The sequence below is a fragment of the Heliconius melpomene genome, chromosome 14 (assembly GCF_056956725.1).
Source record: "Heliconius melpomene rosina isolate 202511_hmr_F chromosome 14, ASM5695672v1, whole genome shotgun sequence".
In the NCBI taxonomy this organism is placed as follows: domain Eukaryota; kingdom Metazoa; phylum Arthropoda; class Insecta; order Lepidoptera; family Nymphalidae; genus Heliconius; species Heliconius melpomene.
The window spans coordinates 7,374,914-7,399,338 of NC_140402.1; the positions used below are offsets into that span (position 1 = coordinate 7,374,914).

The 24,425-nt window shown below is 33.9% G+C and overlaps 1 protein-coding gene across 1 annotated transcript; it reads left to right on the forward strand.

The window, feature by feature from the left end:
• The first annotated feature begins 392 nt into the window (after positions 1-392).
• Positions 393-23,690, forward strand: Tsp (Thrombospondin). Its single transcript, XM_085197310.1, has 21 exons — positions 393-573; positions 1,313-1,390; positions 14,177-14,344; positions 14,426-14,622; positions 14,818-15,115; positions 15,242-15,412; positions 16,668-16,784; positions 17,165-17,281; positions 17,702-17,821; positions 18,019-18,207; positions 18,287-18,519; positions 18,845-18,997; positions 19,337-19,543; positions 19,671-19,839; positions 20,037-20,214; positions 20,538-20,713; positions 21,033-21,138; positions 21,524-21,733; positions 22,040-22,223; positions 22,571-22,808; positions 23,401-23,690. The coding sequence occupies exons 2-21, from the start codon at positions 1,318-1,320 to the stop codon at positions 23,484-23,486; spliced, it is 3,390 nt and encodes a 1,129-aa protein (XP_085053436.1). The 5' UTR covers positions 393-573; positions 1,313-1,317; the 3' UTR covers positions 23,487-23,690.
• Positions 23,691-24,425: the final 735 nt, after the last annotated feature.

Here is a 24,425-nt window from a genome sequence, read left to right on the forward strand (position 1 = left end):
ACATAAAATATATGTTTATATTTATTTAACATTTATGTGTTGTTATAACAGTTTCGTATATTACATACCTAATTGCTAATTTAATTCCTAATTTGATTAAATATTGGTGGAGTACATAATATGGTTTATAAATTAATTATAAAGCTTAAATTGAATTCTAGTTTAATAAACTTAAATGCTATACTTATGTAAAATATAAAATGAAATGGAACATTTGTGGGCACAATTACAGTAGTTAAGACACAGTATTAAAAAAAGATAGTAAGAGACATCCGATTCGGAAAGTTTCAATATTTGTACTCATAATTTTTAGAGATTCTGTTTTTAAATATATCAATTATGTACTATATAGAAGATAACAGTTAAAACTAAAGAACTAAATAGTTTCAAAATAAAAAAAAGTATAATTTCATAAACATAAATCACATACAATAATCAGTCGAGTTCGCGCGTAAGCACCCTGCGCACGCGCTCTCGCGAACGAAAAGCTCGGCTCAACGCTTCGAGCACTTTGCGAAAACTTAAAACGAATCCAGCTTTTTAGTTGTTTAAGTGTTATTATTAAGGATATAGGTAAATATATATTTAAAATATTTTTTAAAACAAGGCCTAATTGATATTTAAAAAAAAAATATTTTTTAAAAATTTTATTGCAAAATAGAAAATTAAATTCTTTTTTATTCGCAAGCTTTGGAGCGATAATAAGGTTATCTATATTTATTGATGATTATTTGAATTAGATTATTTGGTTAATGTAAATATTTGATATATTTTAAATTGTAATTACATTGATTCACATGTACTATTTAGTTCTTTTTAAAGATCTGTAGTTCAAATGCATTTGGTAGCTCTAGCTGGAATTAATTAATCCTTATAAAAATTTATAAAAACAATAAAAAAATATAAGTTTATCACAATGTTATATCAATTAACTAAACATTATAAATAAGTTACATAAGTATTACCATACAATATTCCAGAAGTAAACATGTTAATTGTGGGTTCCATTATTTTCATTTCTAAACTCTGGTAGATAAAATTTCCCTGGAATTTCCTGCCTGGAAAAATTTAAAAAAGGGGACTCGAGTGAGACTCTTAACAGTTGGTTCTTTCTACTTATCCTTCTATGCAGGAGAATTCGTTCAATTTAAAAAAAATACTTTTTAAATAAAATCTTTTTAAATTAAAAAGGATTTAAATTAATGTAAATATATAGGTACTGCGCCAAAATAATCTATACATAAATATATATATTATAGGCACCATATATAAAACATTTCGCAATTCTACTTTATAAATACATTGTCCGCAGGAAGCATGGCTTCGCAAGCCATATGTCTGTTGGTGATTCTTTGCGCATCCGTTACGAATTCGCTTACATTGGACGAAGGTTAGTTTATAAAATGTTATAAATGCATCCTATAAATAAGTATACTAGATATATTTCTATAACAATATGAGGCCAGTCGTGGCCCAGGGGCACAAAGGTGTTATTGTAAACGTGAGAGGTTGTGGATTCGATTACCACTCGAGGAAATGAAATATTGAATATTTTTATTTCTTCGCTCTGGTTAGGTTCTCTCTGCCTATTCTGTTGTATGGGATACAGCGTGAAGCTGAAAAAAAATGGAATAACTAATTAAATTGTATTAAAATTATGTCTTATAACTTTTTTGAAATCTTTCTGTATAACCAATGTTATAAAACATTGCCAAAACTCCTTTAAATATAAAAAACTCTATCATTTAACTGTTTACTACTATTAAGTGCAATAAATATACTTAACGGGAACGAAGTGTCTTAACATTAGGTTCCCTCTGCCTACCCTGCTGCGTGCGGGATATAACGTGAAACTGACTTAATTTAATTTAATTTTTAAATATACTTAAAATAGTTTAAAAAAGCATCAAACTCTTAACAACATCTGTTTTATGTTTCATATTTGAATTTAGGGCAGGTTTATTTAAAAAATCGCGTCAAACAAGCCCTTAGGTCGTCACTATTTGCGTACTCATTAGCGCGGCAGACGGCCGGAGTGGAAAAAGAACAAAAATGTGAAGTCAAAGGTATAATTAACAGCTAAAATACTGGAGTTCAAATTTTTCAGTTCAGAAATAATTTTAAGTGGCGTAACTTATGGCGATTGTATTATGTTTACACAATTCATTTTGTTAAATACCTACTTCATTTACCTATATAGTACGCTCAAGAAGTCGTGGCCGAGCTGAAGCTTGCTGGGCAGATTTGAATTTAAAATTCAGAAGCCGGACTTTAGAGCGGCCATTATTCGTTGACCGTACTGTAGTTAGGTATATTATTTTTTAAGAGTAGCGAACGCCGTCGTCGTTAAACTTTTTGTATATTTTAGTTAAATTTTATAAAATCTTTACATAAGCATAATTTACGTGTTATTCTTATCTTCAATTTTCTAATGCCATTTACAGCATTTCTTTGTTTTAGCTAAGATATATCTCTCTCTGCGTCGCAGTGGCCACATATTCTCTGTATTCCTTCATTCTCTGTATTCCTTTACATTATTTTAATACTATTTCGAAAGCTGTAAATCAAATATGAACGATAATAAACGATGTTAGTTTACATCTAACCTTGCTTTGATCAACCGTCCCTAATCTATCTGTTACACTTACTTGAGACGTACGTAACCCAAAATGGGTCGAGTCATATAAAACGAAGTACTATTGTTAATTACATACTATTAATAAGATATTAATTTTAAATATATTAAGATATTATATGGAGGCCGTCTTGGCGCAGGGGAACAAAGGTGTGACGCGACAGTTGTGAGTTCGATCTCTTCTCGAGGAACTGAATTGTTAATATTTTCATTTTTTCGCTCTGGCAGCCAGTAAAATCCGTTGAGTTCCGCCACTCAACACACAATGCCTCGAAAAATTCGGCGGAAAATGGGGGACGGAGTGTCTAAGCACTTGGTTCTCTCTGCCTACACGGGAAAACACACACACAGCGGGAAGTTGATTTATTTATGATTAAGATATTATATGGAATATTTTTTTATATTAAGCTTCGTTCGGTCGAGAATCACTAAATAAATATTAATAAACTAGCGACCCTCTTGCGGCTTCGCCCGCTTTAACTACTGGATTATTCATATAATGTATGATTGCAAAGCACTTAAGATTAGAAGAAAATTAATTAAACCCTAATGCAACCCGCATTTTTTTAGTTTCAATAAGGATTTTCCAATTGTTTTACACAGCAAGGATTTTTTAGTAGGTAGCGTAATTTTAAATCTGTGCTACTAATCTTTTCAAGTACTTATTAAAATATATTTAAATGACTATTTTTAGATAGTTAAATGACTATTTTTAAACGGAAGAAATTAGAAACAAAAACCTACCTACTAATAAGTTATTAGTAATAACTACTACAAAAAATATGAAACCAAATATATCGCGATGAAATAATACATTCAACTCGAATTATCCAATACGTGCAAACGATGAAATTGAAACATTCTGTCCCAAATGTCCCTCAAACCCGGGCCGCCCGCGTGGCAGGCGAGCATTCTACCACTGAACCACCGATGCGTGTGAGGCAGGCGACGCGGCGGACGTATGGCGAGTGGCGAGCCGTTTCGCAGCAAGGATTTTTTGATATTGTAACAACTTCTAAAGTATTTATTAAAATGAAAAACAGTTAAAGACAGTTTTGATCTACATTAAATGGCCAACGTAACTAATATACTTATTTATATGTTGAGAGTAAGGGATAAGTGAAACTTGAGTAACATACAGCTGATGTGTCAATGGCGGGATGTGTCAACAATTAAATGCGTTTTTCTGTAAAACTATTCGCAATTTCGAAAAAGTGTAAAAAGCAAATTTTATCTTCATTTAACGTAGTAAATTAATAAAGTATTTTAAAGGATAAGGATTAATACCATTATGGAAAAATATGGCTCACAATAAAAAATATATTGAAATTGCGACCCGCTCGCGGCTTCGCCCGCCTTAACTACTGAATTATTCATATAATGTATGTTTGCAAAGCACTTAAGATAATGTGAAAGTTAATTAAACCCTAATGCAACCCGCATTTTCGTAATTCCAATAAGAATTTTCCAATTGTTTTAAAATAAACACAAATAAATAACACAAATAAAAGAAAACTTAAACGAAGAAATTATAAACAACAGACTACCTACTATTCTCTTACCAAAAAATACTTAAACGAAAGATGTAACCAACTATGTCGCGTGGAAATACATTATAATTATTGGATAACTCCAAAATACGTGCAATCACTTCTAAATTTACTTTGCCAGGCGCAGAATTGAAGCATTCTCTCGGCCATCTCCGTAGTAGCTCAGAACGACATCAGAGCGTTGGTCCGACCGTGGTCCCAGGCGAAAACCTGCTTTAGAGCAGACACATGGAAGGGGAGGGGATTGGAATTGAACACTCGGTTTCTTGAGGAAGGCCTAGATTAAACGACCAAGATGACTGCTCATGAGTCGGATTTGGAGGAGGATAGAAAGTTCCTCGGAAGAAGACGTCTGACCTCGGGCGGCCGGGTATGCGGAGTGCTGCTCCTTAGGTGCAGGTCACCCGATACACCGGCGCAACGGAATACGTTGGACGCGAGGCGACCAATGTGTACCTCTAGGGTTTCTATTTTTAGGTTGCGGTGAATGGCGCGTGGTGTTCACGTAGTATGGGGCCTGCGTCACTCGCCGGAGGGTGAGGTTCCGTACGTCCTACAGGATTCCTCGTTGAGTAATACTCGCTAGGGCATTGTGATGTCATCAATGTATAGTGCGTAGAGAGCAGGTGACAAAATTCTGACTGGGACAACGGCAGCGATCGGGTCGCTGCTAGCACTCTCAACTCTCACGAAAAATGTCCTGTCACTTACAAAGCAGAGCGGCAAAGACATGCGCGACGTGCTGGGGGGTGCCCGCTCTGATCACTTTATGAAGTAAGCCCGAGTGCCAGACGCGGTAGAATACGCGTGCTACGTCAAGGAAGACTGCTATTGCACACTCATACTCTCTCTCGGTTGATCGCTGTTGCGTAGTTTACCCAGAGTGGTATACCCGCTCGCCAAACTGCTCGCTTTGTGGGTGGATGTGTGACTGAAGAAGTGAGAGGAGTAACTTCTCGAACAACTTGGCGACCGTACTAAGAAGGATTATAGATCGATATCCCTCAGCAGCATAATGAGCAGGCCTTCCTTCCATGCCCGGGGGAAAGAAGCCAGGCGGGTGCGGCGGATCCACTATTATAAGCAAAATGTTGCGGGGCACGACGGACGCGTGGTGGGCGGCGAACCGTTAATCAGCAAGGATTTTTTAGTACTGTAATTTTAAATCTGTGCTACTAATCTTTTCAAGTACTTATTATTATATATTTAAATGACTATTTCTAGATATTTAAATGACTATTTTTAAACGGAAGAAATTATAAACAAAAACCTACCTACTAATAACTAATACAAAAAATATGAAACCAATATCGCGCTGAAATAATACATTTAACTGAAATTATTCAATATGTGAAACGCATCTAAATTTTCTTTGCTATAGAGGCAGGCAGGTTTTTTTTCGAGCTTGTGGTTAATGCTGTTAAAACAGCGACACCGGTTGGGTAGGCAGTGGGTGCCTGTGAGGAAAATTAAATAGAATGCATCGACCGGTAATCGAACCCGGGCCGCCCGCGTGGCAGGCGAGCATTCTACCACTGAACCACCGATGACTGCTCATCACGCGCTTGTGTATAAATAAGCAAAACGTCGCGAGGCGCGTTTCGCAGCAAGGATGTTTTAGTATTTTAACAACTTCTAAAGTACTTATTAAAATGAAAAAACAGTAAAAGACAGTTCATCTACATTAAATGGCCAACGTAACTAACATACTTATTTATATGCTGAGAGTAAGGGATAAGTAAAACTTGAGTCGGCACAGCTGATGAGTCAACGGCGTGATGTGTCAACAATTAAATGCGTTTTTCTCTAAAACTATTCGCAATTTCGAAATCGTGTAAGAAGCAAATTTTATCTTCGTTTAACGTAGAAAATTAATAAAGTATTTTAAAGGATAAGGATTAGTACCATTATGGAAAAATATCCCTAACAATAAAAAATATATTGAAATTACTATTTTTAGACAGAAATATGATCACTACACGTTATCCTTAAAAGATAAAAATATGCTCTCGCGGACTTTTTTGTAGATCTTATTAAGAGGAACAATACTCCAGTACATTTTTTCATGTAGTACTTACCATTAAAGCAGCGCATGCGCGAAAGTGTCTCAACGGGTAGGACTTTATACATATTTATCGTATTTATGTTAATTTACATAAGAATGTACAAATAATAAACTATATATAAACCTTCTACGAAAAATACTCGACCTAATGGTGAAAACCGCATAAAAATCCATTGGGTGGTTTAGAAGAAGAAGAGTTAGAAACAACAGACAGACACGAAAAGCGACTTTGTTTTATAAGATATAGGATAATAAACAAAATAGCATTACCGGCATTTATGTTATAATAGATAACATATTCTCAACATAATTATATTATAGGAAATACTGATAGCCTAGAGATGAAAAACTACTATCAGAATTTTACAAGAGTAAGGTATCTTTTAATAGTATTTCTTAACGATGAAATACGAGGTAGAGGTAGGTATAGCCTCTAAATTATTATATGAAAATTGATTTTTTTTTTGTAGAACTAGATACTATCATTTTTAACACTAATCTATCTATATATATAAAATCGAAAGGTCACTCACTCATCACGAAATCTCAGAAACTACATGTGCTAGGAATCTGAAATTTTGCATAGGAGTTACTTATAGGACGTAGGTGTTCGCTAAGACGGGAATTTGCAATATTCTAAGGGGTTGTTTTTGGGGTCGAAAGTTTGTATGAAACTTTGTTACTATAAATGCTAGGAGTCTCAAATTTTGCATGGACGTCACATATAGGACGTAGGTACTCATAGAGACAGAAATTAATAATAACGTAGTTCACGCAGGCGAAGCCGCAGGAGGGCCGCTAGTCTTAATATATTTCGCTTAAACCCAACCCAACTTGGTAATAAAATGATTGATTTTCAATATATCTACATATAATAGCCCGTGAGTGATGTCAGTGGGTCAGGGAACAGATGCGGTGGCCATATCAGGTAACTTGCGTAAATGTATGAACTTGACTTTTGTGATTCAGGCATATGGAAAAAAGGGCCGAAATAACGGCATTCTTATTCATTATATGTATATGGAAAAACGTTTTGTTGTTTATCTTAAATGGAGTTGTTTATCTAAGAGGCCTTCGTGGCGAAAGCGATTCGTACTTGGAGGAATTAATTATTATTTTCATTTCCTTACTCTGGCGTTAAGGCAGGCTTGAGAAAACGGCGTTTAGTTCCGCCACTCAACACGCAATATCTCCTAAATTTAACGGAAATTTAGAACTTCGTGTATTAACACTAGGTTCCCTTTGACTATCCTGCTATATGCGGGATAGCTTAAAGCTTTAAAAAACTAGTATCTATCAATTCCGATGTAATGTGCATGTATGTTAAAACAATTATAATAAAATAATTAACATTACATCTGTTTGTTTAATCAAAATACGAATAGTAAAACCATCTATTAGGAGCTTTAAGCTATTCCATATATTAATTAACTTGCCAGACAGATCGGGAACGTGATTAATTCCCTAGTGGACGTAATATAATATTTTAAGTAAGTATCTATACGAAGCCGTTATAGCACAGGGGTACAAAGCTGTGATTGTAATGCGGTGGTTGTGGATTCGATCCTCACTCGAGGAAATGAATTATTTATTAACATTTTAATTTCTTCGCTCTCGGACCAAGGCAATTCTTCGAGAATTCGGCAGAATGTGAGGAACGGAGTTTTTTAAGTCTAGGTTCCTTTTGCCTTGCGGATTAAAAAAAGAATATTAATTATTTCATTATTTTAAATAACATAATAAGACATTTCATTATTTACTTTCGACCTGAATTCGAGACATTCCATTTTGTGTAACGCAACTTAACGTCGCACTTTATTTTCTGAATTTCTAAATGAAAATATTTCTTTTAAACATTGCCTTTACAATGTTACCTATTTTATATAAAACAATATTAGTAAAATAATTTAAATAAAAACAAAAACTATGATTAAATTATAAATTCATATACAATTTTCTTTGTAGAGTAAATAAAAGCACTCTGTTACGTTCCTTTTACGATTATTTAATAAAAGATATACATAAAAAGAATTTGTACTGCATCTAAGTTCTAGATATAGATATTTATGTATGTCTGTCTGTATATTGCAAGGCGGTGACATCAGCTCTATTTATTACACACCCACGTCTCCCAGTCGAGAATTGACTGCGAAAGTTAGTACTAAATTTGTAATTTAGTATTTTCTGTTTAAATAGGTATTTCTAATATAATTTTTTAAAAAAATTGTACACTAATTATTATAGGTATTTTTAGAGTTCTTTACCAAAAGGGTTAAACGGAAGCCTAATATTAACTCCGTTGTCCGTCTGTCTGTCTGTCATTAAATCTGTTTAAAAGCTCAAGAATAAAATTAAAACAAATATTATTTTAATTTATTTGTTTATACTGCTTTCCTAATTTCAATTCTGGGATTCTGAATAATTCTGGTAGTAGTAACTTAACCTATTTGAAAATTTATCATCAAAGCGTACAGAAAATATGTTTTATTTTGAGAGAACTTATAACATATAAAATAAAATTATCTTCACAGATCTATAAGTACATTAAGCGTGTTGTGTGGCGGAACCTAATGATGCTTTGCATAATTAGATGGAAAAAAAATATTCCATATGATTGATTCCAGAGCCTCTACTACGGTTTTTATGATGTTATGAAAATTATTGATTCAATACACAACGTTCTCAACAATTACTTTACCAAATAATTAAAAAAAAACTCTACTTGTACTTAATATTTTTATTTATCCGTTCTGACATCGAGGTTTAGCGCAGCGTTGAGTTCAGCGTCCACACGCAATGCGTCCAGATTTTGGCGGAAAATGGAGAACGGAGTGTCTTAACTCACCTCTACTCACCCTACTGTGTGCGGGATACAGCGTGAAGCTATAAAAATAAACAAAATTTTATATAAAAAATGCATACAATTTTTTAAATATTTCCATACGAATGTAGGTATATAGTACAGGTACAAGTGTCGAGATCGTTCATTTGTTCTTTATTCTCCGCAGGTTAAGAGACTAGGTCAATGATAAATAACAGGTCATCGGATTCGTGCTAATGTATCTTTATTGTGGAATCTATTTGTAGAGAAGAGTTCATTGTTTAAAGAATTTTGTCTATATTTATTGAGGTCAGTGGTGCAAGTGCATAAGGATGTTACTGTAACGTGATAGTTATGGGTTCGATCCCCATTCCCAGTCATCCCATCCCCATTCCATCCCAGTCATTGAAACAAGTTCTGCCTCTCAACACGCAATGGCTCAAAAATTCGGCGGAAAGTGGGGAATGGAGTGTATTACCACTAGGTTTCCTTTGCCTACTATGCGGGGTACAGAACCTACTAATAAAAGTCTAATTTATAATCTGAAGAAAACCTCTTTTTTTCAACAAAACGTATAATTCAAGACAATTTAAAGGTAATTGAGGTACAAACAAAAAAATAAATGGCCTATTGTTCCTTGCGATATCATTTCGTGATATCAGACGCTCTAAGAGCTTTATACATGATAATTTTTGTTCATTTTTGAGACTTAATCAATGGACTTTTGTGAGGGTAATATCAATGTTTGTTTTTTTAGTTTAAAATTGCGTAATTCTAAGTTTTTGTTAGCTTTATAAAGTTTATTATCATTTTTAGTAGTCTATTTTTCCACATTCCGCCGAATTCTCGATGGATTGCTTGAAGAGTAGCGGAACTTAACGCCGCGCTCAATTTACAGATACACACCACGCAAAACCAAACATTTCAATTAATTAACATAGAAAAAGCCTTAATATCATTGTAACTAAGACATATTTTTTATTTCACAAGAAACAAACATGACACCAAAAAAAGTCCAAACCACGAATTGTTCTTGATCTTATTCCCCACTCTCTGCCTTTATAAGGTAGCGTAGGCACAAGTAGGTATTATAATTCTACCCACATTGAACGCTTGAATATTTTCGAGCTGTAATATTATTTAAGAATATTTTACCTTCAAATTGTTAGGTAGTGTAACTTAAATATGCTAATCCTTTGAAGAATGCGTGTAGGATGTGAAATAATTAGGAGGAACCATTGTTTCAATAGTAAAATTACAAATATACATTAGTAAATGAATGAGGCCTGTAGTAGCTCAGAGGCACTAAGTGTGACTGCAAAATCGACTGGCTGGATTCGATTACCATTCTTCGCTACTCAGCACGCTATGCCTCCAGAATTCGGCGGAATGTGAGGAACTCAGTGTCTTATCACTAGATTCCCTCTGCCTATCCTGCTGTGATACAGCGTGAAGCTGATAAATTGATTTTATTTTTTAGTTTTCGGGACAAATTTTGTTGTAAGTAACATTTCTGGGGACACCGGACTAATCTGGAGTGGGTATGGCTCGCCCGGCTGCCCCTCTTCCTGCACCCATGCTTATTTTCCGCCGAATTCAGGGGGCTACGCCACGCTTTACCTCACCATATTAAATATTTAATTTCCCCGAGTGGGTATCGAACCCACATCCAGTAGCGTTTACAGTAACACCTTTTGCTCCTAAAGGCAACACGATAATGTCAAGATATTACTTTAGTACCTACTAAACCGTTCTCGTGCGAGTCCTCGCATTTGGCCGATTTTTCCCCATCTATATATTTTTCTAAACGAAAACTTATCTTATATCTATCTATCTATCTATCTATCTATTAACAATAAATCACTTATCGAAGGTCCCAACGGCACAGATCTAAGGCATTCGTAACGTTTCATCCTAGCTGTAACCGCCATTATCGGTATAGGACACGAGCAGGAAGGCCTTACGAGGCGAACTTTTTGCTACTCCCGTTATTCTGTATCAATGATACTGATTATCTTTTCCTATGTAACCTGTTTTACGTAAATAAAGATGGCTATATCTTTTCTATTAATAATAAATAATAATAAATTGTGATTTCCCGCTCGTATAACGGTTATTGTAGGTTTAAAATAAATAAATGTTTACTTTTAGTAAGTTTACTTTCCGACTTTTAAACTGTAAAGTGTCCCGGTGGCGAGGTTAAGCGTCGGCTTTTTTATTTACGCACGCAATTTCCCGCAGAAAGAGATTAGGTAGAGGGAACCTGGGAACTTGTGTTAAAACACTCCGTTCTCATTATGACATTTCCATTCTCCACTTTTTGTCGAATTCTCTGGGATTTAGTGGTAGATTTCATGCCGCTTTACCTCACTCATTACCAGATAGAGGAAATGAAAATACTAAGTAAATATATATTTTTTTATTTTTTTTGAGTGAGAATCGAACCTACAACCTGTTAGATTAACAGTCACGCGCTTGCCTCTGCGCCACGACTGGCCTCAAGTAATATGAAATAAATAAACTATTTTAGTCATTTGAACATGGTGAACCCGACTACACCGATAATAAGAAGACGTTCTGAGCGCTGACTAACAGTTACTGTCATCCTGGTTAAGAATAACTTGTTACGTGTCTAACATTAGTGTTTGTAGCAAATAAAAAGCCTATGGATGTTCTAAGAATACTTTCTTTGAAACAGTTAGAGAGGAAAATATATACTTTATAATATTTTTTAAGAGCTTTTTAAAATATCTAATAATATTCCCCGTAGCTTAGTTGACAGAACAGAATGGCTGTGGGTTCGAATACCGTTGAAGAAATTTAAATTAATTGTATACGTGTATAATTAGTAAAAGTAAACATGTGCTAAGGTTTCACGGTGAAGCATTAATGTCTTTTGTAAGAATGTCTACGGGAGATCAATGAAATATATTATAAAAATGACAAAATTAACAAAAAGTTGTCAAATATTTTTTTTTAACAAAATAATAATTATAAAATTATATTTATATAGAGTATACTAGTATATTATTTCGAAAAGCTGCGGTCAGTTACATAAGTGTTTTCGTGTTGAAATATACCATATAATTTTTGTGGTTATGGTATCACCGTGAAACATTAAGTGCTTACTCATTTACCTACTTTTATAAAAGTAATATTTACTCATAATTTTTGAAGTAATTTAGTATTATTTATATGAACAAGGAATCTTTGCTCTTCAAAAGTCAGATTGGTGCTTATATGTTAAAATTAAAAATTGATCTCGACTGACGATCGATATTAAGCATTGGACAAAAAAGTTGAGCTTATTAACCGACTTCTGTAAGAAAAGGAGGTTATCAATTCGACTGTATTTTTTTTTTTTTAATTTTTTTTTATGTTTGTTACCTCATAACTTTTGACTGGATGAACCGATTTTGATATATTTTTTTTATTTGAAAGGTGAAGCTTCCCATTTGGTCCCATTTTTTTTTAGCTTATGCGATCCTTACGTTACGTTTCGCATGCTCCGTGATGAATGGCGGAACTTAACGCAGTTCTCGTCACCATAGCAAGTAAAATGTAAATATTCAATATTTCATTTCCTCCAGTAGGAATTGAACCCACAAACAGTCACGTTTACATTCGCACCACGATAGGTCTGGCTAGATTATTTGTAATAGGAAAAAAGTAGGCAATAAAGTGATGATATTTGAAAGAAATATTTAAAGAAAAGTAAAAATAATAATATCTAATATATAGAAAATTAATTATATATATTTTGTTTTCTTATTATTGTATAATTTTAGATGCATTCAACTTATATTACAGAAAACTTCTTAGCTTAAGATTTGAGCTGCCATAAGTGCCCACTTGCCACGAAGTTGTGCTAAGTAACTTCGTTTCAACCTCGAGTCAAGTAGAGTTTCACACTTCAGACAATATTACCATATGGAGTCAGAATAATATGTATTTTGTATAAAGAATATTATTAATATAAAAAAAATATTTTTTTATTTCTATTTTTTTGCTCTGGTGTCGAGGCAAAACGCGGCGTTGAGTTCAGCTACTCAACACGCCTCCAGAATTAGGCAAAAAGTGGGAAACGATGTGTCTTAACACTAGGTTCCTAGGTTCCCTCTGACTACTCTGGTATATACTGTATTCAGTGTGACGCTAAAAAAATCTAGATGCAATAAAACATATCAGTCTATCAGAGATTTAGACTGTTGTTGATAAATAAATACTGTGAGGATTATTTAAAATTCCCTCTACATAATATATATAAACATAAGGCGCCTTTATTTCTATTCTTTAATCTCACAAAATAAAATAACTTAAATAGAAATATCTATTGTAAAATATTACAGTTCTACTAAAGAGATGTAAGGCAATACTAAAGGATACATTTGATTGATGATTCTAATATAATACCTATATTACGACATTATATACAAAAACAATGATCAAAACCAAATATTATAAAGAAATTGTACCGAATGTCATAGTTCACATCTCGATAGTGGATAGAATTCGTGAATCGGCTGTGATAAGCGTACTTCGACCTACTGAACTGTATGTACGATACAATTTGTACTATCGTAATCGTAAATGCTTCTCATATTTATGTTACCAGGCTGTTTTATATTTTTACTTAGTTTTTATAATAATTAATACAAATATTACAGTATAAATAAAAAAATAATTCGAAAAGAGAAAATTTATAGTCATTTCATAGAAGAAATCATTCCAAACTTATATTTTTAGTTCATTCTTTACAAAAGAAGTGCATTTGCCCGCAAACTTAATTTTGTTAACTTATATAAGTTAACAAACAGATTTCAGGGTTGTCAGGTATCTTGAAACTGGTCGGGAAGCATCGTTGGGTTAGACCGACTCGCATCGATCGTGTGTCCGATTCCCACTGGAGGAAATGAAATATTTATTTAAAATTATATTTTTATTATTTCGTTCTGGTGTCAAGGCAAAGCGCGGTGTTTAGTTTCGCCACTCAACACGCAATGCCTGCAGAAAATGAAGAACTGAGTGTTTTAACACTGCATACCATGCAATGTGCGGGATACACCCTAAAGCTGATTTAAATTGATTTATTTTTTTATTTACAGATGCTTCAAGTGAAGTAATAAATACAGCAGGCTTTTCTGGTGATGGTCAGATCGCAATCCTAGTCAGAGGACCGTCCAGAGTAAGTTCAAGTCGTGAAGAACTGCTTCATGCAAAAGGTGTTGAGGATAACTCAATATCATTGTTTTATAATAGTAAAACCAATAAAGGTAACTTTAATATACACATTTTATTTGTATATTAATATAAATAAGTTGTTAACACTGAAATTAACTAAAATATTTTTTCAGTTTCCCTAGAAAGTCTAAATGGTGGTCATATCAAATCAGTGTCATGGGGTCTGGGTGCTCATCCAAGGGGAACTATATTATTGGTTGTGAACCATTCTCGGGTGAAAATCGTAGTCGGCTGCAATCCGTTGCACTGGCATTCAATGTCTAATAAACATGACGTATTCAAATTATTGACCAACCAGAAATTGAAATTGGTAAGGAACTTTTACCCTTTTGATATAGCTGCTATAGCTGCATTAGAAAGACATAGATTATGAAATTAGTACTTTTTCAACATTAAAATTTATCTCAATTGAATTTGAAGTCACAATTACTACATACAAATAATAATTAATCAAGCTACATGTTTTTCAATTTAAATTTAAAATAATTATCTATGTTTTTTCCAGTATCACGAAGAAAATGCACCAGTAGAAATATATAGTAATGAGAAAACAGCTTTAGATTCTATAAGTTGTAATCATCAAGATGAATTAAAGCCACCAACTCTAGTCACAGTAGATTCCGATGTAGATGAAGTAAAAGATTTTATAAAGAAGGAAGAGAGAATGAAGATGGAGGAAGAAATGCAAGGAGATTATCCTAACAATAACTATATAGATCCAAATATATATCCAACATTGCCGCAACCAACAGTATCTCCTAGAGGTGACATACCAGCTATTCCTGATGTCGACTCATGTGATGGTAAGAAACTAAAAACTTTATTTTTCTTAAATTATGTCTTAGAACTTTTTATATTTTTATTTAATCCATCAATTTTCTTAAATTGAAGTTAGTTCTTTATTTTAAACTAACGTTTCAATATTACAGAGGAAATATTACGACAGTTAAAACTCCTTCGACAAACAGTGGAGCTGCTCCGTCGTGAATTAGCAGATCAAAAAGGAAACATAGACAATTTGAGGAATCAACTACACATTTGTTGCAATAGAGTACCGTCACCGCCAGTGGAACGATGCTCAGGATCGTCTTGCTATCCTGGTTACTGATTTCTATTAATGTCACTAATATTATTTCTTTTTATTTTTATAATTGTATTACTAATTCATAAAAGTCGTTGTTTGTTTTTTTACACTAAATGTATTGTAAATTATTTTGAAGAAATCTTACCGCATCTTTCTGATAATCCTATTGTATTTAAGACTTTAATACGCAACGGCCGTTAATTTTATTTTACTTATCTTTTAGATTTTCTTACATATGTTCTTTATCATAAATTATAACTTAAGTTATCTTATTTTACCATTGAAGTATAGCCAGTATTAATTTTAACAATACAGTATAACAAGTATTAGTATTAACTAAGCAAATTACTAATATCTTTCTTAAATATCAGAAAGAAGTGACAAGAATCGTAATTCTCCTCCATTTCCTAACATAACTAATTTTAAGGTAAATCAAGCAACGTTATCAGTGTGGCATTCGATTAAATGTTTCAATAAACGATCGCGTTTTATTTAATAAATCCCTTTGTTTATTTAAACCAATGGTTGTTCACGACAGAGTTTCAAGTTTCGCCCACGCAAGTTTGATTCAAGTTGCTTGATTAGCCTTGGCACTACCTTTAATGGTATCTCGCGTATTTAAATCACATTTTGATTAATGGAATTATTTTTATTATAATTATATGTGGGGAAAATTTTAAACTTTGTCAATGAATTCTGAGTTTAGTGTACTTTTTTTATATATTTTGATCAAATATTATTCATTTAAGAATGATTAAAATATGATTAGTAGCTTCATAGTTAGCAGTTTTGGATAAGTTAAGAAACCTATATAAGTATGCAATTAATTAACGAATTTGATAAAATTGGACAAGATAGTAACAAACTTTACCACAAAATATTTAATTTAAAAAATCCTCTAAAATCCTTATGTTTAATTTAAAATAAATCAACTTAAAAAAAATCTAAGAGCTACACTTAGAAAATTTATTTCATCTCTGGCTGGATTAGCAAAATTATTAGAATAAATGACGATGTGGGTTTGGAATCAATCACTCTCTAATAATAGAATTATAACACATAAATGCATCGTGTCTTTCATACAATATATTTAATTTAGTTATTGAGGCAACTGAGCGAACGAAAATTCGAGATTGAAACTTGAAATTGAAATCCCTTATTTATACATATTTTAATTCAAATGTTTTAAGAAACTGTTATTTGACTCTTATATTTTGCTTTTTATGTAAATGATTTAGTTGTATATATAATTTCAAGGATATGTATACTAGGTGTGGAATGTCGCAATACTGCCAGTGGATTCGAGTGTGGTTCTTGTCCGCCCGGCATGGAAGGCGACGGCAGGAGATGCAGGCCTGTTTCATGTGATAGAAGACCATGCTCACAAGGTAGCAATGACTGTTGAATACAATTGTATTATATTAGGGTTAATATATAAAGAATATAAAAAGATCGTTGGTCGCGGTTCAGAGTAGAACGTGGATTCGACTCCCAGTCGGAAGATGAATATCTTTCATCAGCTCTCTCTGGTAACAAGACCAAGCGGGGCGATGGTTTCCTCCCCTCAACCACGGAATTTCTAGGATTTCGATTTTGCTTGGGGAACGGGGTATCTCAATATTAGGTTCCTTTAAGTGTCTATCCTGCTATGCACAGATAGCGTGAAGTTAAAAAAATACACAAAGTAGGATTTTAGTATTTATTTATAAAACACGTATATATTTCGATAAAAAATGTCAAACAAATAATATTTTAAAATATTTTTCAGTGGAATACTGTATTGACTCTGAAAAAGGATATCGATGTGAGCGATGCCCCGGAAGGCAAACAAGCGACGGGCAAACGTGCCGATCTGCATGCAGCAATAATCCGTGCTTCGAAGGACGTGAGTAACATATGTACACAAAATATACTAATAAGAAATTAATTTTAAGTTATATTGTTTTGAATAAAAGTTATTAAAAAATATTAAAAATTATTAAAATAACTCGACTCGAATATTAGCCATGATCCCTTAACAAATGCCTTGAATCTCGAACGAGTCTCCATCCAGACTTTTTGCCGTCCAGACTTTTACTTTTCGACCATCAAACAAACATACAGCTATACATTCACTTACTAAATTAAGGAAGTCTAAATATTATCCATTTTCAAAATTGTCATATCAAACTGACAAGTTTTTCTTTTGAAGTCAGATCAAAAAGGTAAAATGTTAATAATGAGAGTTGTTTCCCTGTATTTATTTCTAATGGAGGACCGTACATTAATATAATATTTAATAATAATATTTTAATTCATGTTTCAGGAGTACAATGCCAAGACCTGCCTGATGGCAGATTCCGTTGCGGTCCGTGTCCCTCAGGCTACACCGGTAACGGCCAGGAGTGCGTGCGGTTCGGCTGTCGCTCTAACACTTGTTTCCCAGGTTTGTTATTTAATAACCATAGTTAGAGATTATTATATATTTTATTGTTACAGATTTTCTTTATTTTAGATTTACTTTTGATATTTTTATGGGAATACAATGTTTTTTTTTTAATTGGTGGAAGCTAAAACAAAACTAAGCAAATAATTTATTTTCTTAGTAACTATGAAGAAACACAAAATATATACATTTTTCAGGCGTAGAATGCCAAGAAACTGCCTCAGGTCCCAAGTGTGGGTCCTGTCCCAGCGGTTATTTAGGAGATGGACAACGATGCCAAAACCTTTGTGATGCGAGACGACCTTGTGGCGATAGACGCTGTTCTCCTACTTCATCCAGCCCCTACTACCAGTGTGAAGAATGCCCTAAAGGATATGAGTGGAATGGTAAGCTTCACGCTTTTTCATCGCATCTGTCGTCAGCAACAGTCCTATTGTGCTACTTCTTTCTCTTCTAACTCTACAGGTTACAGCTGCGTGGACATGGATGAGTGCGACCTCGTCCGTCCCTGTGACGAGATGGTCTCGTGTCGCAACACGGACGGCGGGTTCGTCTGCGGTCCGTGCCCGCCCGGGTACTCGGGCAGCGCGGGATGGCGCGGCGCCGGGCACGAGCGCCGCCGCGAGGCCTGCGCTGATGTAGACGAGTGTGCCCAAACTGACGTGTGTCTACGGGGCAGGCTGTGTGTTAATACGCCTGTGAGTGGTTTATATTTTTTAAAAAGCAATAGTGTTAGTACAATGATTAGATATTTTAAGGAATTTCAAAAAGATAAGTAAAATATAATTTGTTTAATTTTGGACAAGTATCCAAGTCATAAGGTTTCGCATGATTACATTTTGAGGAACCCTTTATCATATTTGTGTTCTGTTTTCTAAACAGTAGTGGCAGAACATTGTTTTTTTCACGTTTAGATAGGAATAATAGAGCCCTGACACTAGGTTATTTTTGTATAGACTGTTACTGCAACTATATTTTCAAAATTCCGAACCGTGTCAAGACTACAAAACTACCTTCCCTTAGGGTTCCTTCACTTGCGTGCCCTGCGGAGGTAACTACTACGCGAACACTACCCAAACATGTCTGGATGCGGACGAGTTACGCCAACGCTGTGAACCGGCGCGCTGCAGGCGGTATAACGCCGTTTGCGGATTTGGTGCTAATTGTGTTTGTGCTGTGAGTATTGGAAAACGTTAAATTTAAATTGTGAATGTCGTTTTTGGAGTCCCTTGCCACTCACTACAAGGAATTAATCATTTTAAATTCCTTGCTCTGGTAACAACGAAACGTACCCTGCGGAAATTGTATATCATAATGTCATAACACTACGTAGGAAATTAGCCTACAAAATAAATATAAATGATATAAACAAGATAAAGTTATATTTATTTTATATTTGTCATAAAAGGATCTATATATAGGAGGTATATTTCGATATAAGCAAACCATCACTGGATTCTAAAACGTGTATAAAAACGTTTGATATAATCACATAAATGTTAAATATATATTTAGACAGGTTGGGCTGGCAACGGGACCGTTTGTGGACCGGATAGCGATCTAGATGGCTATCCTGACCAACAACTGCCTTGCACGGAATTACACTGTAAAGCAGACAATTGCCCCCAAGTGTCTAATTCAGGACAAGAAGACGCGGATCAGGATGGACTTGGTGATTCCTGCGATCCAGATGCTGATGGCGATGGCATACCTAATATACCGGTAATATTTTATACAAGAACTTTATCGTACTTAACTATTTAAAATATTACTTAAAATAAACTAGGCCGTCGTTGTGCAGCGGCACAGGGTTAGAAAGAAATACTTACAATAATATTTTTCTATCCAGGATAATTGTCCGTTAATCGCCAATCCTGACCAATTGGATCGGGACGAGGATAGAAATGACAAGCGTGGGGACGCCTGCGACAATTGCCCTCGTAGATTCAACCCTGGACAAGAGGACGCTGATAAGGACGGTCTTGGCGATGTGTGCGATCCTGATATGGATAACGATGGTAAATTAATATTAATAGTTGTCTGTATTAATTACTTTTCCTTCTTAACAATTTATAGACGTAATATACAGCCCATCGACATTTATCTTAATTATCCTCTTAATTTTTTACCGAAATTAGTTTCCAGTTCACACTCTAAAGATTACTCTTTATAAAATTATTTCTTTTATAAATATTTGTAATATATCATTAATCAGGTATCCTCAACGAGCGCGACAACTGTCCCCGCGTCTACAACCCGCAGCAGGAGGACATGGATGGGGATGGGGTCGGTGACCTCTGCGACAACTGTCCGCGCGTCCGCAACCCCGCGCAGGACGATGCTGACACCGACAACGTGGGCGACGCCTGCGACAGCGATGTTGATAGAGACCAGTGGGTTATTGTGTTGATATTCCTGGATTTGAAGCTCTAATGGATATTATAAAATGATGCACATGCAAAATTCTTATTCGAGGGGATGATTATACCTAAAGCTTTCGTTTTCTTTCTGTCTTATATGACACCTAAAATATCTACTGGGATACTTAAAATATTCATCTCATCAACGATAGAACTATTTTCGCCCGAATTCCATTAAAATATATATATTTTTTTATAATAAAAAATATATATAAATCACTACCCCGAGTGGCCATCACGCGGTGTTCTACTCCGCTATCATGACGTGATTAAAGAATCTTTTATAATAATTACAGAGATGGTATCCAAGATGGCTTAGACAATTGTCCAAACTTAGCAAACAGCGACCAGCAGGATGTAGACGGGGACGGCAAGGGCGATGCTTGCGATGACGATATTGATGGCGACGGCATACCAAATATAGAGGATAATTGTGTTCTTGTTTATAATCCGGATCAAGCTGATTCTAATGGTAAAGTTCAATTTCTATTTAGATGTTTTTATTATTTTAAAATCCTTCTGTATCTTATATTATGTTTTGACATTCACGTTCCTATTTTAAAACGTGAAATTTCATTTCATTATTGTTATAGTTCCAAATTTCATAGTATATATGAAGTTCAAAAAACTAAACTGATGCATTTTTCTATGGAATGTAACCGTATACCTAAATATTTGGTACTAATTTTAGATTGGCAACTCTGCGTTCCGTTTTTCCTTTCGATCTACGGAACCCTAAAATGATCAACCACTGTTTACTAAGACGGATGATATATTTGAATTATTTTCAGGTGATGGTATCGGGAATCTTTGTGATAACGACTTTGACGGTGACAACGTGACCAACGCTTTAGATAATTGTCCAAATAATTCTAGAATATATAGGACTGATTTTAGGTAATAAAAACATATATAATAGGTGTTATGGAAGTTTTCAACCGATAAATAATAATTAACTGATATTATATTTCGGACGTGGACGTTCGGAAAAATATATTTTTTTGTTTCGAGTAATTGAAGAGTATTGCTTCAGCAAAACATATTTATATACTCGTACATAGGTTATCATTTTAGTAAGAATGGGAACTAAGCAAAATAAACGTACTACATATAAAAAATGACGATTAAAGAAATAAATAAGCGTATATTGTAATTATTTTTTGAATAACTATTTGGTTGATCGATGTACAGATAAATTGATTCTAAATAATTTTATAATAAAATTATTAATAACTGAACTTCTTTATGCTTGGACTTATAATTTACAAAAACTATTTTCCAGAAATTATATGACAGTACGTCTCGACCCTGAAGGTACGTCCCAATTGGATCCTAACTGGGCGATTGCCAACGAAGGTGCAGAGATCATTCAAACATTAAACTCTGATCCTGGACTTGCTGTTGGATTTGAAAACTTTGGAGGCGTTGACTTTGAAGGCACTCTCTTCGTTGATACTCCCATTGATGATGATTATGTCGGCTTCATTTTTGGGTACGTAATTTATAGCTGTGTGACTTAGTAGAAATGACGGTAGTCATATCTTTTGCTATTGTTTGTTTAAAGCAATGAAGCATAACATCTTTTCTCTCTCTGGTTCCCCATTTTGAACGATTTTGAAAAATAAAAGAGTTGTCACGTACGTAACGTGAAAGAGCTCTAGGGCGATTAAAACCGATGCCATAAACGGCTAAGAGAAGATGAGATGACGAGTATATAGACATGGCCAGTCGGAGTAATTTAACGTGTGGCGCGATTGAAACAACCTAGTATAATAAATCCCTAAATATTTTATTCTAGATATCAAAACAACAAGCGTTTCTACGTAGTAATGTGGAAGAAGAATACACAAACGTACTGGCAGACCACACCGTTCCGGGCTGTGGCGGAACCCGGAGTTCAACTTAAGCTGGTACACTCGAGCACTGGCCCCGGGAAGTTGCTGAGAAATGCACTGTGGAATACAAACTCCACTAACGATCAGGTTTGTTTGTTTTTTTTTTTAAATACGAAAACAGAAAATACAACAAAGGCGAACTAAATTTTTATATAACAGTTTTCATAGTGCATAGAAACAAATTATAAGAGAATTTATTTTTATTATTTGCTTTTCCACTTTGGGACAGAGTGGTTTAACATTAATCTAATGTTTCCCAGATTCCCTGTCTATCCTAAGCGTAAAGCTAAAAAAAATAAAATATTTTGTTATTTAATCGAATTGTTTATACATATTAATAGTATAAATAGTGTAGATATATTTATATATTTATAGGTACTCGAGAAGGAAAAAATATATTTACAATTATTTATAAATAATCTTTTAATTTCCAGGTGACTCTCCTCTGGAAGGATCCTCGCAACGTTGGCTGGCGGGAAAGAACAGCTTACCGCTGGAGATTACTCCACAGACCCAAAATAGGTTTAATTCGCCTCAAAATATATGAAAACAATCGTCTTGTAGCTGACTCTGGAAATGTATACGATTTTACCATAAAAGGCGGAAGACTTGGAGTGTTCTGTTTCTCACAGGAAATGATTATTTGGTCCAATCTTGTGTATAGGTGTAATGGTATGTTATATTTGTTTATTCTTTTTAGTTCTACGCTCTATCCCGCGTAAATCAGGCTAGGAAGAGGGAACCCAGTGCTTAGATATTCTGTGTATGGCGGACTTCAACACCGCGCTCTGTCTTTTAGTTTAAATCAATATTTTTAATTATTTTTAAGTTAAAAAAATATTTCCTTGTTCAGTGTATTTATTTTTTTAAAGTTTTGTTTGCCTCGTTACTTTTTAATTTAAATTTTGTTTTTAAAGATTAAGGTAAAAAGTCCTTTAGCTTATTTGAAAAAAAATGATCCCTATAGAATCAAACAATGGATGAAAGTTTGTTCAAAGTACATTAATGCTTGATGTTTTGATTAAAAAAGTTTGAATTAGTTATGTTTTTTTTATAATAAAGGTCCGGAAAGCGAAGCGAGGAGTGTTTTGACATTATTTATTTATTTTCCATCGGGTTTCGAGTATTTCTTACCAGAGTGAGATATGAACATAGTTCATCCCCTCGAGTGGGCATCGAATCCATCTCTGAATATAATAGAGTTGAATATATTTTGGTTTTTATAAAAATGAATATAATAGAAACATCTATTCTATTGTTTCAGATAAAATACCAACGAACATCGTATCGGAGTTGCCGCCGAGGCTTCTCAAGAAGTTTGATATAGATCACGATTTTGTATATCTTTAGTAATTGATTAAAACATTTAATTTTTTTTACAAAATATTGATTTTAAATAAGAAATGATTAAAGCATTAAAATTATACCGTTTGTAAGTTATTAAAATTTCTAATACTCATTAAAAAATATTAATATAAATATATATAAATGTAGTTATAAGTTTTTTTTTATATATATAATTAAATAATTATCTATAATAAATAAATTATTGTATTTATGAAACTTTTTTTTCTGTACAATTTTTTTTTTAAATCTATCTTATTATCCTTACTCAAAATATTTTTTCCAGCTCCAAATTGTTCTCCAAACAGGGTAGGTAAGGGAACCTAGTGTTAAGAGACTCCGTTCCCTAATTTCTGTTGAGTTCTAGAGGCATTGCGTGTTGAGTAGCGGAACGCAACGCCTCGGTATCCAACCCACACGCTTGTGCCCTTGAAACTTGAAACTTGAAAACTGGCCTCAAAATATAATAAGAAAAGAAATTAAAATTTTGTTCAATTTTATTATAATAATATTATTAGGACCTTTTTACACATGACAATTCCAAATAGAAGCTTTGACAGAGGTTTAAAAATTTTAGACAATTTTATGAAGGTTTGCAAGATTTTCTAAAGAATATTTAGTATTTTGATATAATTTTGTGAAGAAATGGATAACATTGTCGAGGAATTTCCCGATTCGGATACAAATGAGGATAAATCACCAGAGATAGAGGCAAACATAGCTACTTTAGAGGTAGACATGTCATTAAATAATAATTTAGCTGGCACACAACCAGCCATTCCTACAGCAGATGTTCAAGCCAGCACGAGTGGTACTAAAAAAAGAAGAGCGAAGATCCCAATGAGATCAATCATGCAGAGAAAGGCAAAAAGTAAAGCCCGAATTCTCATTAGAAATATAATAACTAATGGCGAATTAAAGAGGAAAACAATGTTGCGGAGACCT

Excerpts from the sequence above, each read along its gene's own strand:
- Tsp (XM_085197310.1), top strand. The coding sequence starts at position 1,318 with ATGGCTTCGCAAGCCATATGTCTGTTGGTGATTCTTTGCGCATCCGTT. Across the intron at positions 19,840-20,036 it reads TCCTGATATGGATAACGATG|GTATCCTCAACGAGCGCGAC; the intron begins GTAAATTAATAT and ends ATCATTAATCAG. Across the intron at positions 21,734-22,039 it reads TATGTCGGCTTCATTTTTGG|ATATCAAAACAACAAGCGTT; the intron begins GTACGTAATTTA and ends ATTTTATTCTAG.